Raw genomic sequence first — 18473 nt, 5'->3', positions numbered from 1 at the left:
GTTATCATAATTTATTAGGTAAAGATATATTACTATTATTAAGGTATATAAGTTAACTTAGATATAAATTATGCGTTAAAATGGAACGAATAACATTGTATGAAGAATATAAGTTTATAGAGAAAAGCGAAACGGAGGTATATAGTATTTGGAAAGGTATGCTTTTGTTTATAATATTTTTGTCTTAGTAATAATAATCTTAGGAACATTTTGCTAGACAAATTCAATTAAAACCACGACTAAAAGCTAATAATGCACACATGTTAAGGGTGTCTACGGTTAATTATATTCCAAGCTACTCTTTTCTAAGTACACCGTATTCAAGTTCATATTTTATTTATTTATTAAGTTGACCCTTGTAGTTGAGATTATTGTGATTCTAATATTATTATCTCGGCATTGTAACTAGACGATGTCTTGCGACGGCACGCGTCGACCGGGAAACATCGGCAAGTGTCTCGACGAAGTTAAAAAACTGTACTTTTCCTATCACTAAGTGATATTTATTTATTTAAATTTAATATGGCCATACCATGGGCTTTCTAAAAATGTATTTCATTTTATAACTCTATTCCTACAAATTTTTGAAAGAAATTAATTTTAATAGATTGAAGCGTACGGATCTGAAATAAACTTTCTTTTACATAGGTACTTACTTTGCGCAATTAAAAAAAACATATTCCAAATGAAAATCATGCAAAATGACTTCATTATATTGAAGTTCCACTCTTAAACTATTCAATTAACTTTTAAAATTGCGTCAATAACGATTTTTTTATAAGTATGCCGTTTTTCTACCATTTTCCATAATGCGTCGCCACGCCAACAATCGGAATTACCAGCGAGCATAGATGTTTTACATAAAAAAAAACGTTGCAATATATATAAGAGGCAAATAAACTTTATTATTATTAACAGGCGCCCATCTATTATTGTTTTTCCTGGCGTTTGTGTTTGGATCGTTCTGCACTTTTTGTTTCCATATGCTGATGTATTTATTTGACGAGAAGTGTGTATTGTTTCCAAAACTATTGTCTTTGACGTCACTACGCCAGAACATTATTTATGAATTCATTCCAGAGGATAAAGTGAAGGCAGAAAGTAAGTTGTATGTACTTTGATATGAAACAAATTATTGGTTAAACCTCAAAAACTATTGCGATTTTACATAATATATTGTCACTACCCGGAAATTAAACCGTCACGATCTGCAGTCGAACTTAACAACGTATATTCAAAAATTTCTAACTTTTTGTGTATTTAGAAGTACAAATGTTGGGCAAACTTCAATGTATCAATCAATAGGTATACTTTTGGAAATTAAAAATAAATCCCTTAAAATTATTGTAATGTTTCATAGCGATATTCTCTTAAAAACCGGCAAAATTCTATTAAAAAAGCTATTCACAAAGTATATTCACTTTGTGAATTAATTATTTGAATTGTAAATTTTTTTGTGTCGTGTAATCAAAGTATCTTAAAGGCATCTAAAATTTAACATTTATTGTACAGAAAATGTGCGTATTTTATATAAAAACAAAAATAAATTTTTATTTCAGTGTTGCCAGTGGACTTTGTCAGTACACAATGGGTAGAAAAAAGTGCTTGCTACCTACCGACGTATGTGCCTTTGGTTTCGGGAATTTTTGGTCTTGTTTGGACAACTATGTTCCTTATGTGTTCGGCGGGAAGCCGAGTTCTTACTGGGTTATTAATATAGCTTTTTATTATACCAGAGCCTGAGATCCGCATAAAACAAAACCTTAATAATGTCCTATATATGTCACCGTAAAATTGTAAACACCGTTAGATTGTAATCTATCTCGCGAGATTGTAAACTATCGAAAGATTGTGAACTCAACGTACTGCTTACAATTTAACGTATTACTAATTAACGGTCTACTATAAAGCCGCCCAATCAGGTGTTCTTTAACCGCGTTGTAGGATATATTGATGTTGATTACATTTTAATTCAGACTTTTTAGCATCAGTTGGTATTTTAGATAATTGGGGTGATTTTATTATTATTCTTTTTATTCAGTTTGCAGAGACCATGGAGGATCCTTCCTCCAGTATTTGTGTTTTCTTTAGCGATGAGTTCTCTTTGTATATATACTTCTGTCGTCACTCACTATGGCTTACACGATCTCTGTATGAAGCTGAGCGAAATTACTGGCAGCACAACGTAAGTAAGCATTCAGCAACACGTGAAATGACTTGGGAATCTTTTAGTTTGGGAAGGCATAGAAGTAATTTGGTTAAGAGATGCAGTATTATATCTCAAAATAGTTTTCATTTAAAATGACTTAAGCATACGACCGACAAGGCAACTACTAATATCGATCTCTAAACGAAAATTTTAACAGTGAAAAAAAAACAACATATTTTTATTTTATTTTAGAGAATTTCTCATCCGATTGGAACGTCAACAAGCGATGGAGAAAAAAATAACAAATTTAAATAAAATTTTCCCTCCTGTACCAACCTACCCTATATACCCAATAGTCATGCATATCATTTCACATAGTATTTTTTAACTAAGTATTTAAAAAAATATGATATTACAGTTTTCAGTAAAGGTGTTTTGTATTGTAGCTGCACGTATACGGTGAATGTTGCAACGCTGGTATATGAGCGGCGTATTCGTGGGGTCTATCAAGCAACCCATCTAACCATCCTCTCTGCATGGCTACATACAGCTTGTTGGGTGCTGTCAGCACTTCTAGCTCTATTTCGAGTGTTGCTGGCGATCGATTTCCAACTTGTTCGTGTCAAAGCTGAACTTACCGGGAACATTGATAAATTTCTGGTTATTAACTTCTTTTTTAAACTTGTTATTCAAATGTAAATGTAATTCAAGTATGAAAGCGGTAATCTCACCCATTATGTCTTATTTTCTATTACATTTATCTAAATGTTTCCATAAACAACTTGTAAACTGAGCTTTTGGACATGTTATACTAAGACTCTTATATCTGCCTTTTTCTCAGGAAAAAAATGAAACGCACATTCGAACAATATCTCCTGATCTTTGGGGGATGCCAGTATCCACTTCAGCATCCAAAAACAGCACGAAAGTTCATTTCCAGAAGGAATACTTAATTTCGAAGAGACTTCTAGGATCCGAATCAAGTCTATCAGATTTTGGTGACCAGCTATATCTTTCCGATGGCTCTTCAAAGAATTCCGAAATGGCTTTAGTTCCTGTTGAAAAAAGGAAACTTGAAATGAATGAAATTTACAGCAAAGTTTGCAGAGAACATACATTCATAACGCAATTGTTGTATAACATTGTTGCTGATGTAACCGAAACATCTCCATTTCTTAGTTTATCCAGCAGTGTCAGTTCACTCGATTCTGACAGCAGCTTACTGAGAATTGTACGACAATATGGCCAGGAAAAAATAACTTCTCGTCTAGTACTCGCGGACCGGGACAAGACACGAGCTTTGCTTGACATAAAAGAAGCTGAAGAGGCGGCGGTGGATCTTAAACGGGCATTAAAAAGCAGACTTAATATTCTTTACGAAAACCCAACCTCAAAACTGGAAAATCAAAGTGACGAAGGAAAACAGGAATCTACAAGTGACCAACCTGAGTTAGGTGTTCCTAGCACAAGTAAAGATTCAGCTAAAACAAAGAAGTCAAGTTTGAAAAATACTGCAACTCAAACGCATAAGAAACAACGCGATCCATCTGTTAAAGTTCAAATAGAATCAAAAACGAGTATTATGAATTCCGATACTAAACTTAATTTGGAAAAAGAGACACAAACTAAGAAAGAGAAACAAGATTAGAATTATTTCATTAATTATATCATTTAATGCATTGGTCCACCTCCACAATGTAGCAGACGGTATTGTTATGTTTATAAACCAGACTTATAAAATATAAATAGGTTGAATGTTTTTCATCTACGGCTAAACCCCAACACTCTCTTAGCTGACTCGCACTTTACAATCGCAAACTAAATTAATGGGTAGTTCTTTATTGAATTTTTAGTATGTTTTATAAATATTAATAACATTCCTTCATCCAAAGTCTTAATACATCAATATTAGTCTAGTGTCTTTAGTCTTTCCAATTTATAAAAGGTTATATTAAGTCACTATTATGATTGTTTACACAATTAAGTGAAGTACGCGTGCGGTTTGTTTCATGGTTAACGAGTAAATTGCCAAATAATAGCCTTGATTTATTAAAGTTATTTATACAAGACCAACAATCTCTTGCTTAATACAGTTGTTAAACTAAGAGTTTAACGGATTTAAATGTTAAATTTAAGCATTTCTCGGCACCGATTTGACAAATTTAGTTATAATTAAAAACTAAATTATTTAAATTAAAATACTGTTCTTATATTGCAAAGAGTTCCAATGGAGAATAGTAATATTTCGTACTGCTATACTAAATTTTGTGATCAAATAAAACACAATTTAATAAATTATATTTAATGACAATGAAATAGTCCAGACCTATATAGTAACTACAAGACCAGCAAAACATTTGATATATTTGGTATGTTGCCGAAAAATAGGAATGTAGAAAAGTTTCCATTCTAATCCTTATTCTAAAAGTTAATCCTACTATTCAATTGTAATTGTAAAATAGATTTTTGGTAATTAACAATTTTCGTAACAAATTAAAACCAAACATTGTGCCAACTAAAATACACAACTATCTTATTCATATAAACTAAACCAATCCTATTGCACTAAGAAAATCTCTTTTTATCACAGCGCAAACAAATTGCCAGAAAGAACGCAATAAAATCGATGTAGTTTTTGTGAATAAGTTACCAAAATCGTTATTATATTGTACGCATTCACTTGCACGCGGTTTCTAGAGGTTTTAAGTTTATCCATACACCTCCCTCTGCAGCACAAGCCAATGATGTTGGCTTAATTTGAAGTGGCTCAATGGTTTTCTCATGTAAAGTGAATTCATATTTTGTTAATAATTTCACAAGAGCCATCTTCGACTGAATATACCCTTGACGTAAACCTGTAAAAATAATTTATTTTAGACAAGTTCATAATTAAATGCGTAGGAGTAATACAGGCAACGATGATGTGTTAATATTAGTTAGGAAAGCCGCAAACGGCGTGCCATCTCCAATTTTTTTTATCCTAAACACTATTAAATAATATAAATGTTTTTATCATTGCATGCGTACATTAACTGTATCATAACTTACGATTAACAGTTATGGTAATTAATTTAATAACCAATTAAGATAATCGGGTGATTAAGAAGAAAAGTGGATAATTCTCTACGTCATAAACACAACAATTTGTTCAGCATTGTTAAACAGAACATTAAACGTTTTTATATATGCGCAATTCGTAAAAATACAATTTTTTATATCCGACCGATTGATAGCGTTTAATTGTTTCTTTCTTGACGTCATTCAATTATTACGATGCAAGATGGTCTTTGAAATTATGAAGCACGTCAGTTTTTTATTTATAATAGAGAGGGTCATAAAACGATTAATTTTGTATTTATTGCATGTTTAAAATAAATCAGTGACGCTACAACCGTCTGTGCCTCAGATTTCTGTATCTGTTTCATGATTATTTGTTAATCTAATAGGAAATAGGTGATCAACCACCTGTGTCTGAGGCACGCCGTCGACTTTTTGGACAAGCCGGTTTCCTCACGATGTTTTCCTTCACCGTTCGAGCGAATGTTAAATGCGCACATAGAAAGAAAGTTCATTGGTGCACGGCCAGGGATCGTCCCTACGACTCTCATTCCTGAGGTCGCACTGGTCTATATTATTGTATGTGTGTTAAAATAAAATTTACCTAGACATTTCCGTGGACCTTCGCCAAATGGCATCCAAATACAAGGATGCATTTTAGCTTTCTTCTCAGGCGCGAATCGCTCTGGGTCGAATCTTTCTGGATCTTCAAAAATATCTGGGTCCATTTGTATTGACTGAATTGGTACAAATACCAAGGTACCATTTTCAATTACTAAGTCAGAGTCCGGGAGTTTGTAGTCTTTGTTGCATCTCCGGAATAGTGCACGTAGTGGTGGATGTTTACGCATTGTTTCTGCATATAATGTTTTAGTTAAAATATGAAGTATATAGAAGTACATAGTCTCAGGAAAAAACAATAATTTAGTAATGAGTGGCGCTGCATTGGTAGATTTCTTTGTTTCGTGATCATTTATTTTTTAAATAAATAAATTTTTGGCTCTAAGCCATACTGGTTTCCTCATAATGGTTTACCGTACAAACGCGTTTTAAATGGTATATCTATATATACAGAAAGCCCATAAGTGTACAGCCGGGGTTCGAACCTACGACCTCAGAAGTGAGATCGCACGCTCAAGCCACTAAAACTACCATTAAAAAATTTCTGAGGATAACATCAACATTTTCTATTTCTCGCCTTTATTAAGTACAGAAAATAGTAAAAAATTACCATCTAGCACCATATTCATATAGGTCATTTCGTTTTGGGCTTCGTAAGTGAATTGTCCGTTGTATTTTGCGAGGACCGTTTGTACTTCCTGCCTGACCTTGTCCTGTACTTGAGGGTTACGCGCCATTTCGTAGGCAGCGAACATTCCCGTAGTAGCAGATGTCTCGTAGCCAGCGAACATGTAGAGCATGGTGTTTGCTGCTACGTCAGTAAACGTAAATTGGTTTGATCCATTGCCAACTGGAAGAGAATTTACACTTTTCTTAATAGGGGAAACCTGTTTATACCGATCAAAAAACTCAAGAATATGCGCTCAATATTTGAAAGCAAAAATCATATTTAATACCCGTTGCATTAGCGGCTTAGACACATGGAGTTTAATGAGAATTTGTCGTATTTTCAATACTAACCTTGTTTTTCGCTTTCACTTTTCTGTAGTTCTATAAGCGTTTGCAGGAAGTCGTTTCTATAATAGTTGTTTTTCTCTCGAAAACTAACCGTGTCTTTGACGAGACCGTAAAAGAAGTTATTAATGGCGGGATTTGTTCGGTTCACTCCCATTTTTTTGAAAATATCGGGAGCGAAAAACGATATGGCCCTTATTACTGTCCTGAAAATTTAAATCATGATGAGTAAAATCAATCTAGAAAACCACTTATACGTATAAATACTTATTTACTTTTTTATTTATACGTATAGATTACTATACTTTTTGATCATCTTATAAAGTTATTAATATGTATAAACAATCATCGGTGCTAATTACATATTATTACTATTAGATTTACTTATAAGGTGATTTGTAAAAACACAGAATTTGTATTTCTTGGCTTTTTCATTCCACATTTTATATATAGATATGGGATTTAAAATCAAAATTGTATATTACCCAATAAAAAGTTAGTCACGACCCTATAAAAACGATTCTACAATTAAATTATGATGTAAAATTCATACTTATGATAGTATTTAAATATTTTTGCAAAACAAGAACTATTTGGAAATTTCATAACTTTTAAAAATTTCCAAACAAAATATACACGAGTTCATGATTTAGTTTCTTAATCATTCCAAATAAGGTAATACTTCCAAATAGAAGTAAACAATTCAACACGAGCACTTACCAATATATAGATTTTGGTACAAAATATTCGTTTCCTCGCTGATAGAACTCGGTTTCCTTTTTCAACCCATCATTTTCAACACCAAACCCTACACTACCAACGATTTCCATAGCGTATTTTGCATAAAACTCTGAGAAGTCAACAGGTTTTCCTTCAGCATAGTGTGCGTCACCATATTCGACCGCTTGGGATGCTATTTTCTCTACTAAGGGGAAAAACGACTTAAGTTTTACCGGCGTGAATGCTGGTGAAATTTTCGTACGAATGTTTCTCCATTTTGGTCCAGCTATATTGAAAAGATGTCCCCCTAGAGGCTCGCCAACACTTGCACTTGAGAATATCCCATGCGATTGGAAATGGTCAAAATCTTTTATTATAATGTGCTTTGCTAGATCCGGATCGTTAATACATAGTACTGGTGTGTGGAAGGAATATACTCCGACATACGGCAACTTTTTAAATTGAAAATAAGTGTCACAGAATGGCTGGAAGAATTGCTGCTTTCGCTGGATAACTTGTCTTACATTTCCGAACGGGAACTCCGGCCTAGGACCTTGTACCCCTTTTCTGGCCCAGTACGTAAACCTATATTTGAACCAAACGTATACTAAGAGTAAGCTGACAAACCCCAAGAGAAATATCTCATGGAGTATCGAAGAAGTTAATTGCAATACAGCCATTATTGATTAAATAAACACGCGGTTGAAGTTATATCGAATTCATAACAAAAAAAAATTCACTTCACACCCGGCTGTTTTGGATGTATTATGTTCACTAGTACTGGAAGTATGAGTTAAGTATGTACCTTACTATCTTTTATTTCAAATTTATATGAACCTATGTTACCGGCAATGACAAAATTATAATTATTTTTATTTCTTCCTAATACTTTATGTGAATCGTTGTATATCTTAAAACTATTTTTTGTAACTGTTTAACTTAATCAATTATAATTATAATTGAAATTCATATAAAAAAATTATAAGCAATGATCCTACCAGCCATCAAAATAAGGACACAATCTCAACCAATTAACACTTTCTGCATCTAAAAATCAGTGTTAGACTTCAGCAGGTGTCGCATCTTCAGGTCTTCCTTCGCAGGGAGCCAATTCCTACTAACTAAAAAAAATATCAGTGTTGATACTAAAACATTTCCAATGTAGTCTTAATATTTAATTTACCTTATCTCTTCTATTAAGCGTCGATGTCTCTCAGTTTTAGTAGTAGTTAAATTCTCTTGCAAAGCATTAGGTTACTTGCATAAGTTGTGGAGCTAACCCATAAATAAGCTTTTCTATTTATTCAAGGAGAAACAGGAAATTGTATCTTAGAGAGCTTATTCAGAAACTAGTCTAATAATAGCGCTGTGTATTAAAAACGAGTATGATTGTATGATTTGGCATTCTGAAAAGGTGGTAGCTTGTAGTTTATTGTTTATCAGAATGCCAAATCATAAAATGACTGCTTCACGACTGATTTGAGAGCGACCGCCGATGCGAAAACCGCTGTGAGTTCGAAAAGTGAGTTACAGAATCGCAGGGCTGGAGTCAATTATGTAATATATGATCAATAAAATGATAAACACGTTTTTTTTTATGGTTACATTTATTTTAAATTCAATATTGATTGATAAATAGTTGGCTTCCGTCAAGAAATTTCCAAGATATATTAATATATGTAGAATTATAAATCTATCTGTAGCGTACAGTAGAAAGAAATCATAAGTACAATTTTTTCACCAGATCACGATCTTATCACGAGGAAGTTAAAATTTATGATTTTCATCTTTGCAATTATTTTATTAATTATTTACAAATAAAACAAAGTTCAAATTTCGTACTACCGAGGTCAAAACGATTTATATTTATTATGTGTAAGGCATATTTCACACTTGTCACTAGTATTTAGTAAATATATAAACCCCGTATTTGTTTGTAGTAGGTACAACGTATGAATAATTATTGGGTTTGTGTTATAATAATTTAAGTGATTTCAAATTGTCAAGTCGTAACTTCGAATCCCTTCTGAACACTTATTCTATATAAGTGCAATAAACACTTTGTACGGTGAAGCATAACATGATAGTTGTGTTTTAGAGCTTAATGACGCACCATGGTACACTGCTATCGTACCTAGATTGTACGATATTTTTAGAACAATATTACAAATAATTGGAAGAATATATCTCGTTTTTTTTTATTAATATTAAAAAATATATAATGTTTTTCCAAATATTATAATGGGACATAACATTTAAAAAAGATAATGTCTATGAATTCTACTGGTTGTAGTCTATCTCTATTCCAGTCATCATCAAAATCAAAAATCGGATTTAATGTTTTTGTCGTGTATCAAAAAGTAGTAAAGAAGTAAGTCAAAGAAGTACGCGACTTCTTAAATTAATTAAAAAAAGAGTTTTTTTTTAATCTTATTAAGTATACAAGTAAAATAAATATTTTTTAGATAATCTGTTCATAACCGAAAAAAAATAAGTTTTTTAGTTCCAATTATGAAACCTCTACAGTTAAAGTAAGGATAACGTTGTTAAGCGATATAATTTTAAGAGATGGCCATTTGATTTTATAATAAGTATTAAAATTAATGGCTTGAATCTTGTCATGAATAATAAATGCAATGCTTAAATATACTTCCTAGAAGAATTTGTGAAAATTGTTTTTGTATTCATTTCTTATAAGCTAAAATGATATTCAACGTGGATTGATTATACGTAGTTATAGTTAAATTCCCACCAGTTGAACAGTTTCAGTTTTCAGTCAGAACACAAAGAATTTAAATAACCTCAAAAATATTAAAATTATATTAACTTATGTGCCGGCAACGCACTCGCGAGCCCTCTGGCATTGAGAGTGTCCATGGGCGGCGGTATCACTTAACATCAGGTGAGCCTCCTGCCCGTTTGCCCCCCGTTCTATAAAAAAAAATGTGCTTTAATGCTTTTTTGATTTTAAAAAATTAAGTGAATATTGCAGTAGTTTTTAGGCTCTTCAAATTGACGCGATTTTATATCTTCTATTCTATCCTAGTCATTCTTTGTGCTTGCACGCTGCGCGGCTATTTACGTAAGTTGTATTTAATAAATCTTAATCTAAATAATTATTGAAATGGAAATTGGAGAAGATGGTCACAGGCCTTGACTCGGTAAGCCGGAATGTCGGTCTTAGAATGAATTCCGAGATATCCGAAATAACAATATCTATGACCGATGATATATATACAATATGATAATAACAAAAAAAATATTCACACGAATAGCAAAAGCATGGAAGAGCTTTTGGGCGCTTAAAGAAGTCACGAAAAATAAAAAACGAGCATGAGCACGAGTAATTAAAAGAAAGCTCTTCAATACTTGTATACTACCTGTACTAACATATGGATCTCATATTGCTGGATTTGAAGGAAGCCTTTGACAAAAAGGGCTCACAGATACCTAAAAGAATATTGCAATAGAAACATGTTTAAATGTAAAAGTATCTGAATGAAATGGTTATTATTATTATTTAATACAAGTCAGCCAACAGAAATGGATAATATTTCAGTAGGTAAATATGAATGGGTGCAGAACCAAGGTTAGGTAAGCAACACTTCCACAGACTACACTGACATCACACAAGCACATTCCTAATCTTAATGATGTTTATCACAATCTTGAAACAGCTAAACCGCCTTCAAGGTGGCAAGGTAACATCTATTAAGTCCCAACCCTGGTTCAAACACTCTTGCAAAACGGTGGCATGCCGTAAGCAGAGGTGTTTTCTAGTCTGCGGCGGTGAAACGTGATGAAAACCCCTCTAGGTCCTTCAAAAGAGCCATTGCTACGGCATATTGAAAGAATTGTTGACAGACTAGCTCACGTCAATTGCCACTCCAAGAAAATTTCTGCAAGTCTTCACTTCCACCACTTCTAGCATTTTAACTTCATGGCCAACACTTTAAAGGAGAAAGCCCTTTAGTTGCCAGCCAACCAGTTGGCTCTCTTTTTGGTTCCATTTCGACTCTCGATGACCAGGGGAATATACCGTCATCGCTATACTGGAATGCCGGAATTCGTATTCCGGCTCCGTGCTGTCCGCAAATCTTTTGAATATGTGGGGAGAAAAGCCTGGATGGTCAAAAGTCAAACAGGCCTGAAGGTGTTCCTCTAATTATGCTGCGCACGTGTGCTCCAGAGCTAGCTGCGGCTGTAACGCGTCCTTTGCGGCTTTCTCAAGGCATTGTCCCAAACCCTAAAAACTTGCTACCCATCTCCCCCCTTGCCTCCTGTCCCATAAAAAAACCCGACGCGCACAATCAGGATCCACGACTTTGCTGGTTATTCACTCGAGTTCCTATTTGGTTGACAAGAAACCAATGCCTATATTGAAGTCCTCCAGGATTATAGGACACCTATGCTGCGAGGGGCATGAGTAATGGAAGGTAATGCTATCACTATGTGCTAGATAATAAAGCAATTAAGTGTAAGTATCGATTTGTAAGTAGCTGTAAGCGCTGATTGCAATGCCTAAAGGCCTCAAACACGTTTTTTAAACTTATCTAATATTGAAATAAAACATCATCTTAAACCTAAACTTTATTTACTTCTCACTCGTTTAGAAATTAAAAAAACCGCAAACAGAGTTCTCTATGGATAGGCCACAGATAATTTTATTATAAACATTAAAAAGATATATTGTTGTTTCAAATATTATAATATGATATAACATTGAAAAACGATATCTATAAATTCTGATGTTTGAATATCTGTATTCTAGTCATCGTTAAAGCAATTTCTATAACAAAAATACCATTTGTACTTTTTACGAGGTAAGGTAATATATATTCGACTTAGAGAAATCACAACTGATATGTTAACATACAATCCGTCAGTCAGCGCATGGGTTAATATCGCGAGACCACTGGTGCTTTATTATTCTAAAGTTTATTAAATGCAAAACAAATATAACAGTCCAATGTAATTAAATTAGTTTTATATAAATACTATGCTTTGGCTATTTAACAGTTTTCTAATTTTCTTAACTTAATCCAAATATCTCCTTTGGCTGCTGTAGACATGGAAGCTACTTTAACTTCTATAGGAGTTATAGTTCTTTTGTCCAAACATAATTCATAGTTAGTCAATAGCTTTATTAGACCAACCTTAGTTTGAATGTACCCTTGGCGTAATCCTGTAAGAAAATTTATGTTATACGTTTTTCGTTAATTTAATTTTGCATCTACGTATTTACTAAGAAAAAAAAGAGAGGGTAAAAAAATATGTACTAGTTTTCTTTTTCAATAAATTGTCACTCGTTGTTTTGGCGCGCAATTGTCAATATTCTTTGGCAAATTCAAGTTATCTGTGACCGCGTCCGCTTCGTGCGTTCTGTTCATAGACATTTTTTATTAGGTTCAAACACAACTGAACAGATTATAATTATAGTGGATGTAACTTGATATTAGGGCCGATTAACATTATCTTAGTGTTTAGGAGAGTGCTTTAGTACAACTTGAAAGGCAAGTTCTTTAGCGTAGCGTTTACTAAAGCAAGTATCGTTTACATGTTTCAACTAAAGTACTATCCTAAAGCACTCTCCTAAACACTAAGATAATGTAAATCGGCCTTTACTTGGTATGAAAAACGTGAGACTGCTCGCTTTTTCGCAACACACACAATTTTATTTTTGTACACAAATATTTTTATTTTACTATACGAAAGTTAGTATAAAAGCGTTAATTTTTATCATAATTACTTGACGTCTTTCTAGGTCACGAGGTATTTACGTAAAGCCAGCGATATAACTACTATATATTTGAGAGGTCACAAGGTCACAAGTTGAGTTATTATGATAGGGTCAGCCGGTTTTTTCATATAGTTTATATTGCACTGCACTATTAAATATCTGTCTTTGATTCAACATCTATAACATAGATTTTTTTTAATGCAAGCAATCCTTATGTGCCTTATATACGTTGTTATGTATTAGATTACGCACAAGAGTCAACTTTAAATATTACTAAAGTCATAAACTCTACAGATGATATTTAGAAAAAGCTAAGTCTTAAGCGCTAAGTGCGATTCCCGTATCTCAAAAAACGTATTGGCCATACAAAAGTTCTCGAGACTCCTGTATTCCCGAAAAGTAAATTTTTTTAATCTTACTGTTAGACGCATATTTAGACATGCCGGCGTCCTTTAATCTATTAAATTAAGGAACGATGAAGCGTTAACTGCGCACATTTTGAGAGAAGTTAGTGTACGGTATTAAGCTGATCATAGCATATATAGAATAGTGATCTAATGAGCAGTGCTAGACTAATGGCTAACCGTGCGACTCTTAAACATAAAGTATTCAAGCTCGGGCTGTGCACGCTGTGTACGCTGAAGGTAAACGTCGTACGAAATCGTATTAGTAATATTTTAGACCTTTAAGTGGACTACGTGACGACAGCAGTGAAGGCTAATAATGACAGAGGTACTACTACCTCGACAGAGGACCTACTTGCTATAAAAAGTAGTAGATATAGAACCAGGTAGGTTTCCTAACCTATATTACTATACTTATTTAAATACTAACCCTATATATATATATATATATTATATATTAAAGTCTAGTTACCTAGGCATTTGCGAGGGCCTTCTCCAAACGGCATCCAATGACACGGATGCATTTTAGCTTTTCTTTCAGGAGTAAATCGTTCTGGGTTAAATCTCTCCGGATCCTCAAAAATATCTGGGTCCATATGTATCGCCTGTATTGGTATGAATACTAGAGTCCCATTTTCTATAACTAAATCGCTGTCGGGCATTTTGAAGTCTTTGTTGCACCTTCGGAACAATGCACGTAGTGGCGGATACTTTCGCAATGTTTCTGAAAATAAGAACAGGTAAATGTTAATTGTATGGAGAGTACGTTCTTCTGATTTCTCTAATCCTGATATTTTAAATAACCGATGTCTTTGAGGGGTAATCATTTCTAATGAGATTCAAAACAAAGTCCTGGTTATTATTTATTATTTTTATTTATTTATTAGTAACTTTCTCTCTCTCTATGAATCAGTTATGTAGGTAAGAATAGTCTTAAATATATATTTAATTACGATTTTCCCCAATTTTATACGTCTCAGAAGTATAGTTATAAAATAAATTGTAAATAGATCAGTTGTAATATACCAATAACAAATATTACAATTTACTTACCATCAATAACCATATTCATATAAGTAAGGTCATTTTGCGCTTCGAATGTGATTTCTCCGTTGTATTTCGCGAGGACACACTTTATTTCTTCCCTAACTTTGGTCTGAATTTCGGGATTACGCGCCAATTCGTAGGCCATAAACATTCCCGTTGTCGCTGATGTATCGTAGCCAGCGAACATGTACAACATCGCGTTTGCCGCGACATCAGTAAACGTAAACTTAAATCCCTTATTTTCACTTGCTGTAATATCAATTTATTCATTACTATCTCGCTCCAAGTCAACCGGGATATAGTCTCAAATAACGATTGTCTAGTAAAAAAAGTTATAACTATATTAGGCGTGAATATGCTTGTTTTATACAACATTTAAATGATACTTATTAATCTTAAAACACACAATCCAATGAAGAAACGTTGCGTACTTTTTAAGAGCTCAAATCATACAGATGGCGACAAGAATATTTTATATATCTGTTAACGTAAAATTGTAAACACCGTTAGATTGTAATCTATCTCGCGAGATTATAAACTGTCGAAAGATTGTGAACCTCAGCTTACTGCTTACAATTTAAGGTATTATTATTCGGTAGATTGTACTACACTAACTAAGTTATCATTCAAACTTCTTTGGTCAATTACAGATTAATTTTACTTTCCAACAATTTCATATAACTACCGAATAATAATACGTTAAATTGTAAGCAGTTCGTTGAGGTTCACAATCTTTCGACGGTTTATAATCTCGCGAGATAGATTACAATCTAACGGTTTTTACAATTGTACGTTAACATATCCACCTTATTTCTCGAAATATCGATTGTATTCGGAATTCAAAAGTATTTGTAAAATTGCATTGTGTATTTTTAATTTTTACATCTTATTTTTTTTTTAATTGTTCATATCCTTTAAATAAAAAATTAACTACAAACCTTTTTCGCTCTTTTGTAAATCAATAAGCGCCTGTATGAAATCATTGCGGCTGTACTTATTATTCTCCCGATAATTAACTGTATCTCTTACAAGATCGTAAAAGAACTGATTGATTTCTGGATTGGTTCTGTTAAGCTGTAGTTTTTCCAAAATGCCAGGCGTAAAATAGGAAATAGCTCGTGTAAGAGTCCTAAAATATATAAGTTAAATAATATATAATATTAACGGTGTAAAATGTTGACCAACAAAAATAGAATAAATAATTCTTAAAAGCAAAATTTTCGAAGTTTTACAATCTTCAATCCAGACGATTTATGATTTAAGTTATAGTGATAATACTTTTATTACATACCAATAAACTGAGCTTGGCTGAAAGTATTCATGTCCAAATTTAAAAAACTCAGTTTCCTTTTTGAATCCATCGTTTTCAATTCCAAAACCGATACTGCCGATGATTTCCATAGAGTACTTTGCATAAAATTCGGAAAAATTTAATGATAATCCTTTTTCATATATCACATCACTGTACTCCAATGCCTCTCCTGCTACTTTGTTGATTAATGGGAAGAACGTCTTCAATTTGCCTGTCGTAAACATCGGTGACAGCTTTGCTCGCAGCGCTTTCCACTGTGATCCATAGAGATTAAACAAATGTCCTCCTAGGGGATCTCCATCGTTTGGCTTAGGAGACATTCCATGTGACAGAAAACTATCAAAGTCTTTCACAAGAATTTGCTTCACCAAATCAGGATCGTTGATACTGAGAACTGGCACATTAAACGAATAAAGGCCCACATACGGCAACTTTTTATATTCAAAATAGGCGTCACAAAACGGTTGAAAGAACTGTTTCTTTCTTCTGATAACTCCATTGAAATTTCCGAAAGGAAAAGAGGGCTTTGGCCCCGTCACCCCTTTTCTCGTCCAGTACGTATACTTATATTTGAACCACACATAAATTAAAAGGAAACCAACGAATCCCACTACAAATAATTCGTGAATAAATGAAAACGCGATCTGTAAAACAGCCATTTTGGTATGAGCACTCGCGTTTTATAGTGGAATTACAACAGAAATGTTGTTTTAAATCCAAACGCCAAGGTTTCGCATCTACTGCGCCCACTGCAGGCCAAAAGTTATTATACATTCGCATAATTTGCAACATTTATATATAGTTTATTTTATGCTACGGTGATGATTGAAGTTCTGGCTGATAAATTTTTAAAAACCCTTTAATAACTCGTAAAAACAGACTATGGTTATCGTAAAAGCTTTTTTTGATTATGATTTTTAATTGTTATTATTTCCGTTCCCTTCGCAAATTTTAATATAATATTATTAACAGAAAATTTTAAAAGGTAAAATATTCAAATATATATACAGGGTAAAAAGTGTAATAAAATTTTGTTAATAATAATTGTTTATTTTAGAGTAATTCATTCGATATGCCAAAAAACAAATAAAATAATATATATAAAATCTTAATCTCCTTATTCTAACATATCTATATATATAAAAATGAAACCCGTTTTCCGTTGTCACGACATAACATGAAAACGGCTTGACCGATTTGTCTGATTTTTTTTTATAATATACCTTGAAGTACGAGGATGGTTCTTACGGAGAAAAATTAAAAATAATTGAGTAAAAAGTCTAAAGACAACACTTTTCTATATTCCCATACAAAATATTCGTAATAATACTTGAAAGTCAATTTGAACTTTAATACCATATCATAAAGTTCAAGTGTTAGTGGAGGGGTTCCGGGAAGGTAAATTTTGTTGTCTTATCAATTTTCTTTTTTTTATCTTACTAGCTAGACCGGTGTCCCGAATAGCAGAATAAGTATTTTAAACAAATAAAGAATCGACTGTTAGGCGGTATGATGTTCGCCAGGCCAGCTAATAGTAAATAAAATATTTTATCTCTGACGTTTATAAGACAGAACATTCTTTCTGATTATAGACTCCTAGAATTTAAATGTACCTAACATGACTCTCGTATAAAAGTATTACACATAACAAAAGCAACACTTGGACATTGACAGGATGGTTTCAAACAATTATTTTTTCCACAGTGAACAGTAACAGTTGCGTAAGGGTTGTTACGCAAATATTTAAAAAAAAAATATTTTTTTTAGCATTAAAAATATACAATCAGATAACATAAATTATTAAGGAGGCAACGAGCTAGTTAACAAAAATAAAATTACGAGTAAAATGAAGACAATTACAAAACTAGCATCTAAAATAAAATTAATCTTAAGAATCATGAATCTTGGTATTTAATTTAATTAATATAATATTACACAAATATTTTTATTACTGGTTAAATTATAAGAAAAAGTTAAATCAACCTTCTATCAAAGAATGGACTTCAGTATTCAAAATTGCTTTGTGCAGTTTTCGTATAACGTTAATTACATAAACATTAACCGCGTTCAAAATGCACACAATTGTATTAAATCATATTATTTCTTATTCCTACTGATTGGTATTGTTTTTAAAAGAATTAAATATATTAAACATATCAGGCTAATTTTGGAAGTAAGTCGGTTCCGAGTCTATAATAGTCAAGTCATAAGAATCATATAAAAAAAATCAGTGGCGCTACAACCTCTTTAGGTCTTGGCCTCAGATTTCTGAATCTGTTTCATGATCATTTTTAAAGTAGGTGATCAGCCTGACACACGCCGTCGACTTTTTGGGTCTAAGACATGTCGGTTTCCTTCACCGTTCGAGCAAATGTTAAATGCACACATAGAAAGAAAGTCCATTGGTGC

The 18473-nt window shown here is 32.9% G+C and overlaps 3 protein-coding genes across 4 annotated transcripts; 1 reads left to right on the top strand and 2 right to left on the bottom strand.

Moving 5' to 3' along the window:
* LOC125054703 lies at positions 1-3900 on the top strand. Of its 2 annotated transcripts, XM_047656731.1 has the most exons (6): positions 1-156; positions 919-1101; positions 1560-1707; positions 2042-2185; positions 2596-2809; positions 2991-3900. In XM_047656731.1, the coding sequence occupies exons 1-6, from the start codon at positions 81-83 to the stop codon at positions 3795-3797; spliced, it is 1572 nt and encodes a 523-aa protein (XP_047512687.1). In that variant the 5' UTR covers positions 1-80; the 3' UTR covers positions 3798-3900. The 2 variants fall into 2 exon arrangements, with proteins under 2 accessions (XP_047512687.1, XP_047512688.1); XM_047656732.1 differs by lacking the exons at positions 1-156; positions 919-1101; positions 1560-1707 and having other exon boundaries at positions 1955-2185.
* A 535-nt stretch (positions 3901-4435) lies between these two features.
* On the bottom strand, positions 4436-8370 carry LOC125054705 (probable cytochrome P450 6a13). The gene is made up of 5 exons (XM_047656733.1): positions 7562-8370; positions 6848-7047; positions 6438-6677; positions 5811-6062; positions 4436-5004 (listed from the first exon to the last, which is right to left on the bottom strand). The coding sequence occupies exons 1-5, from the start codon at positions 8239-8241 to the stop codon at positions 4826-4828; spliced, it is 1551 nt and encodes a 516-aa protein (XP_047512689.1). The 5' UTR covers positions 8242-8370; the 3' UTR covers positions 4436-4825.
* A 3635-nt stretch (positions 8371-12005) lies between these two features.
* On the bottom strand, positions 12006-17017 carry LOC125054914 (probable cytochrome P450 6a13). The gene is made up of 5 exons (XM_047657067.1): positions 16044-17017; positions 15691-15881; positions 14759-15001; positions 14178-14429; positions 12006-12746 (listed from the first exon to the last, which is right to left on the bottom strand). Exons 1-5 carry the CDS (start codon positions 16721-16723, stop codon positions 12574-12576), a joined length of 1539 nt encoding a protein of 512 aa, XP_047513023.1. The 5' UTR covers positions 16724-17017; the 3' UTR covers positions 12006-12573.
* Positions 17018-18473: the final 1456 nt, after the last annotated feature.

The sequence above is a fragment of the Pieris napi genome, chromosome 12 (assembly GCF_905475465.1).
Source record: "Pieris napi chromosome 12, ilPieNapi1.2, whole genome shotgun sequence".
Classification (NCBI taxonomy): Eukaryota; Metazoa; Arthropoda; class Insecta; order Lepidoptera; family Pieridae; genus Pieris; species Pieris napi.
The sequence above is the reverse complement of the archived record's forward strand: the minus strand, read 5'-3'. Positions and strand labels throughout refer to the sequence as shown.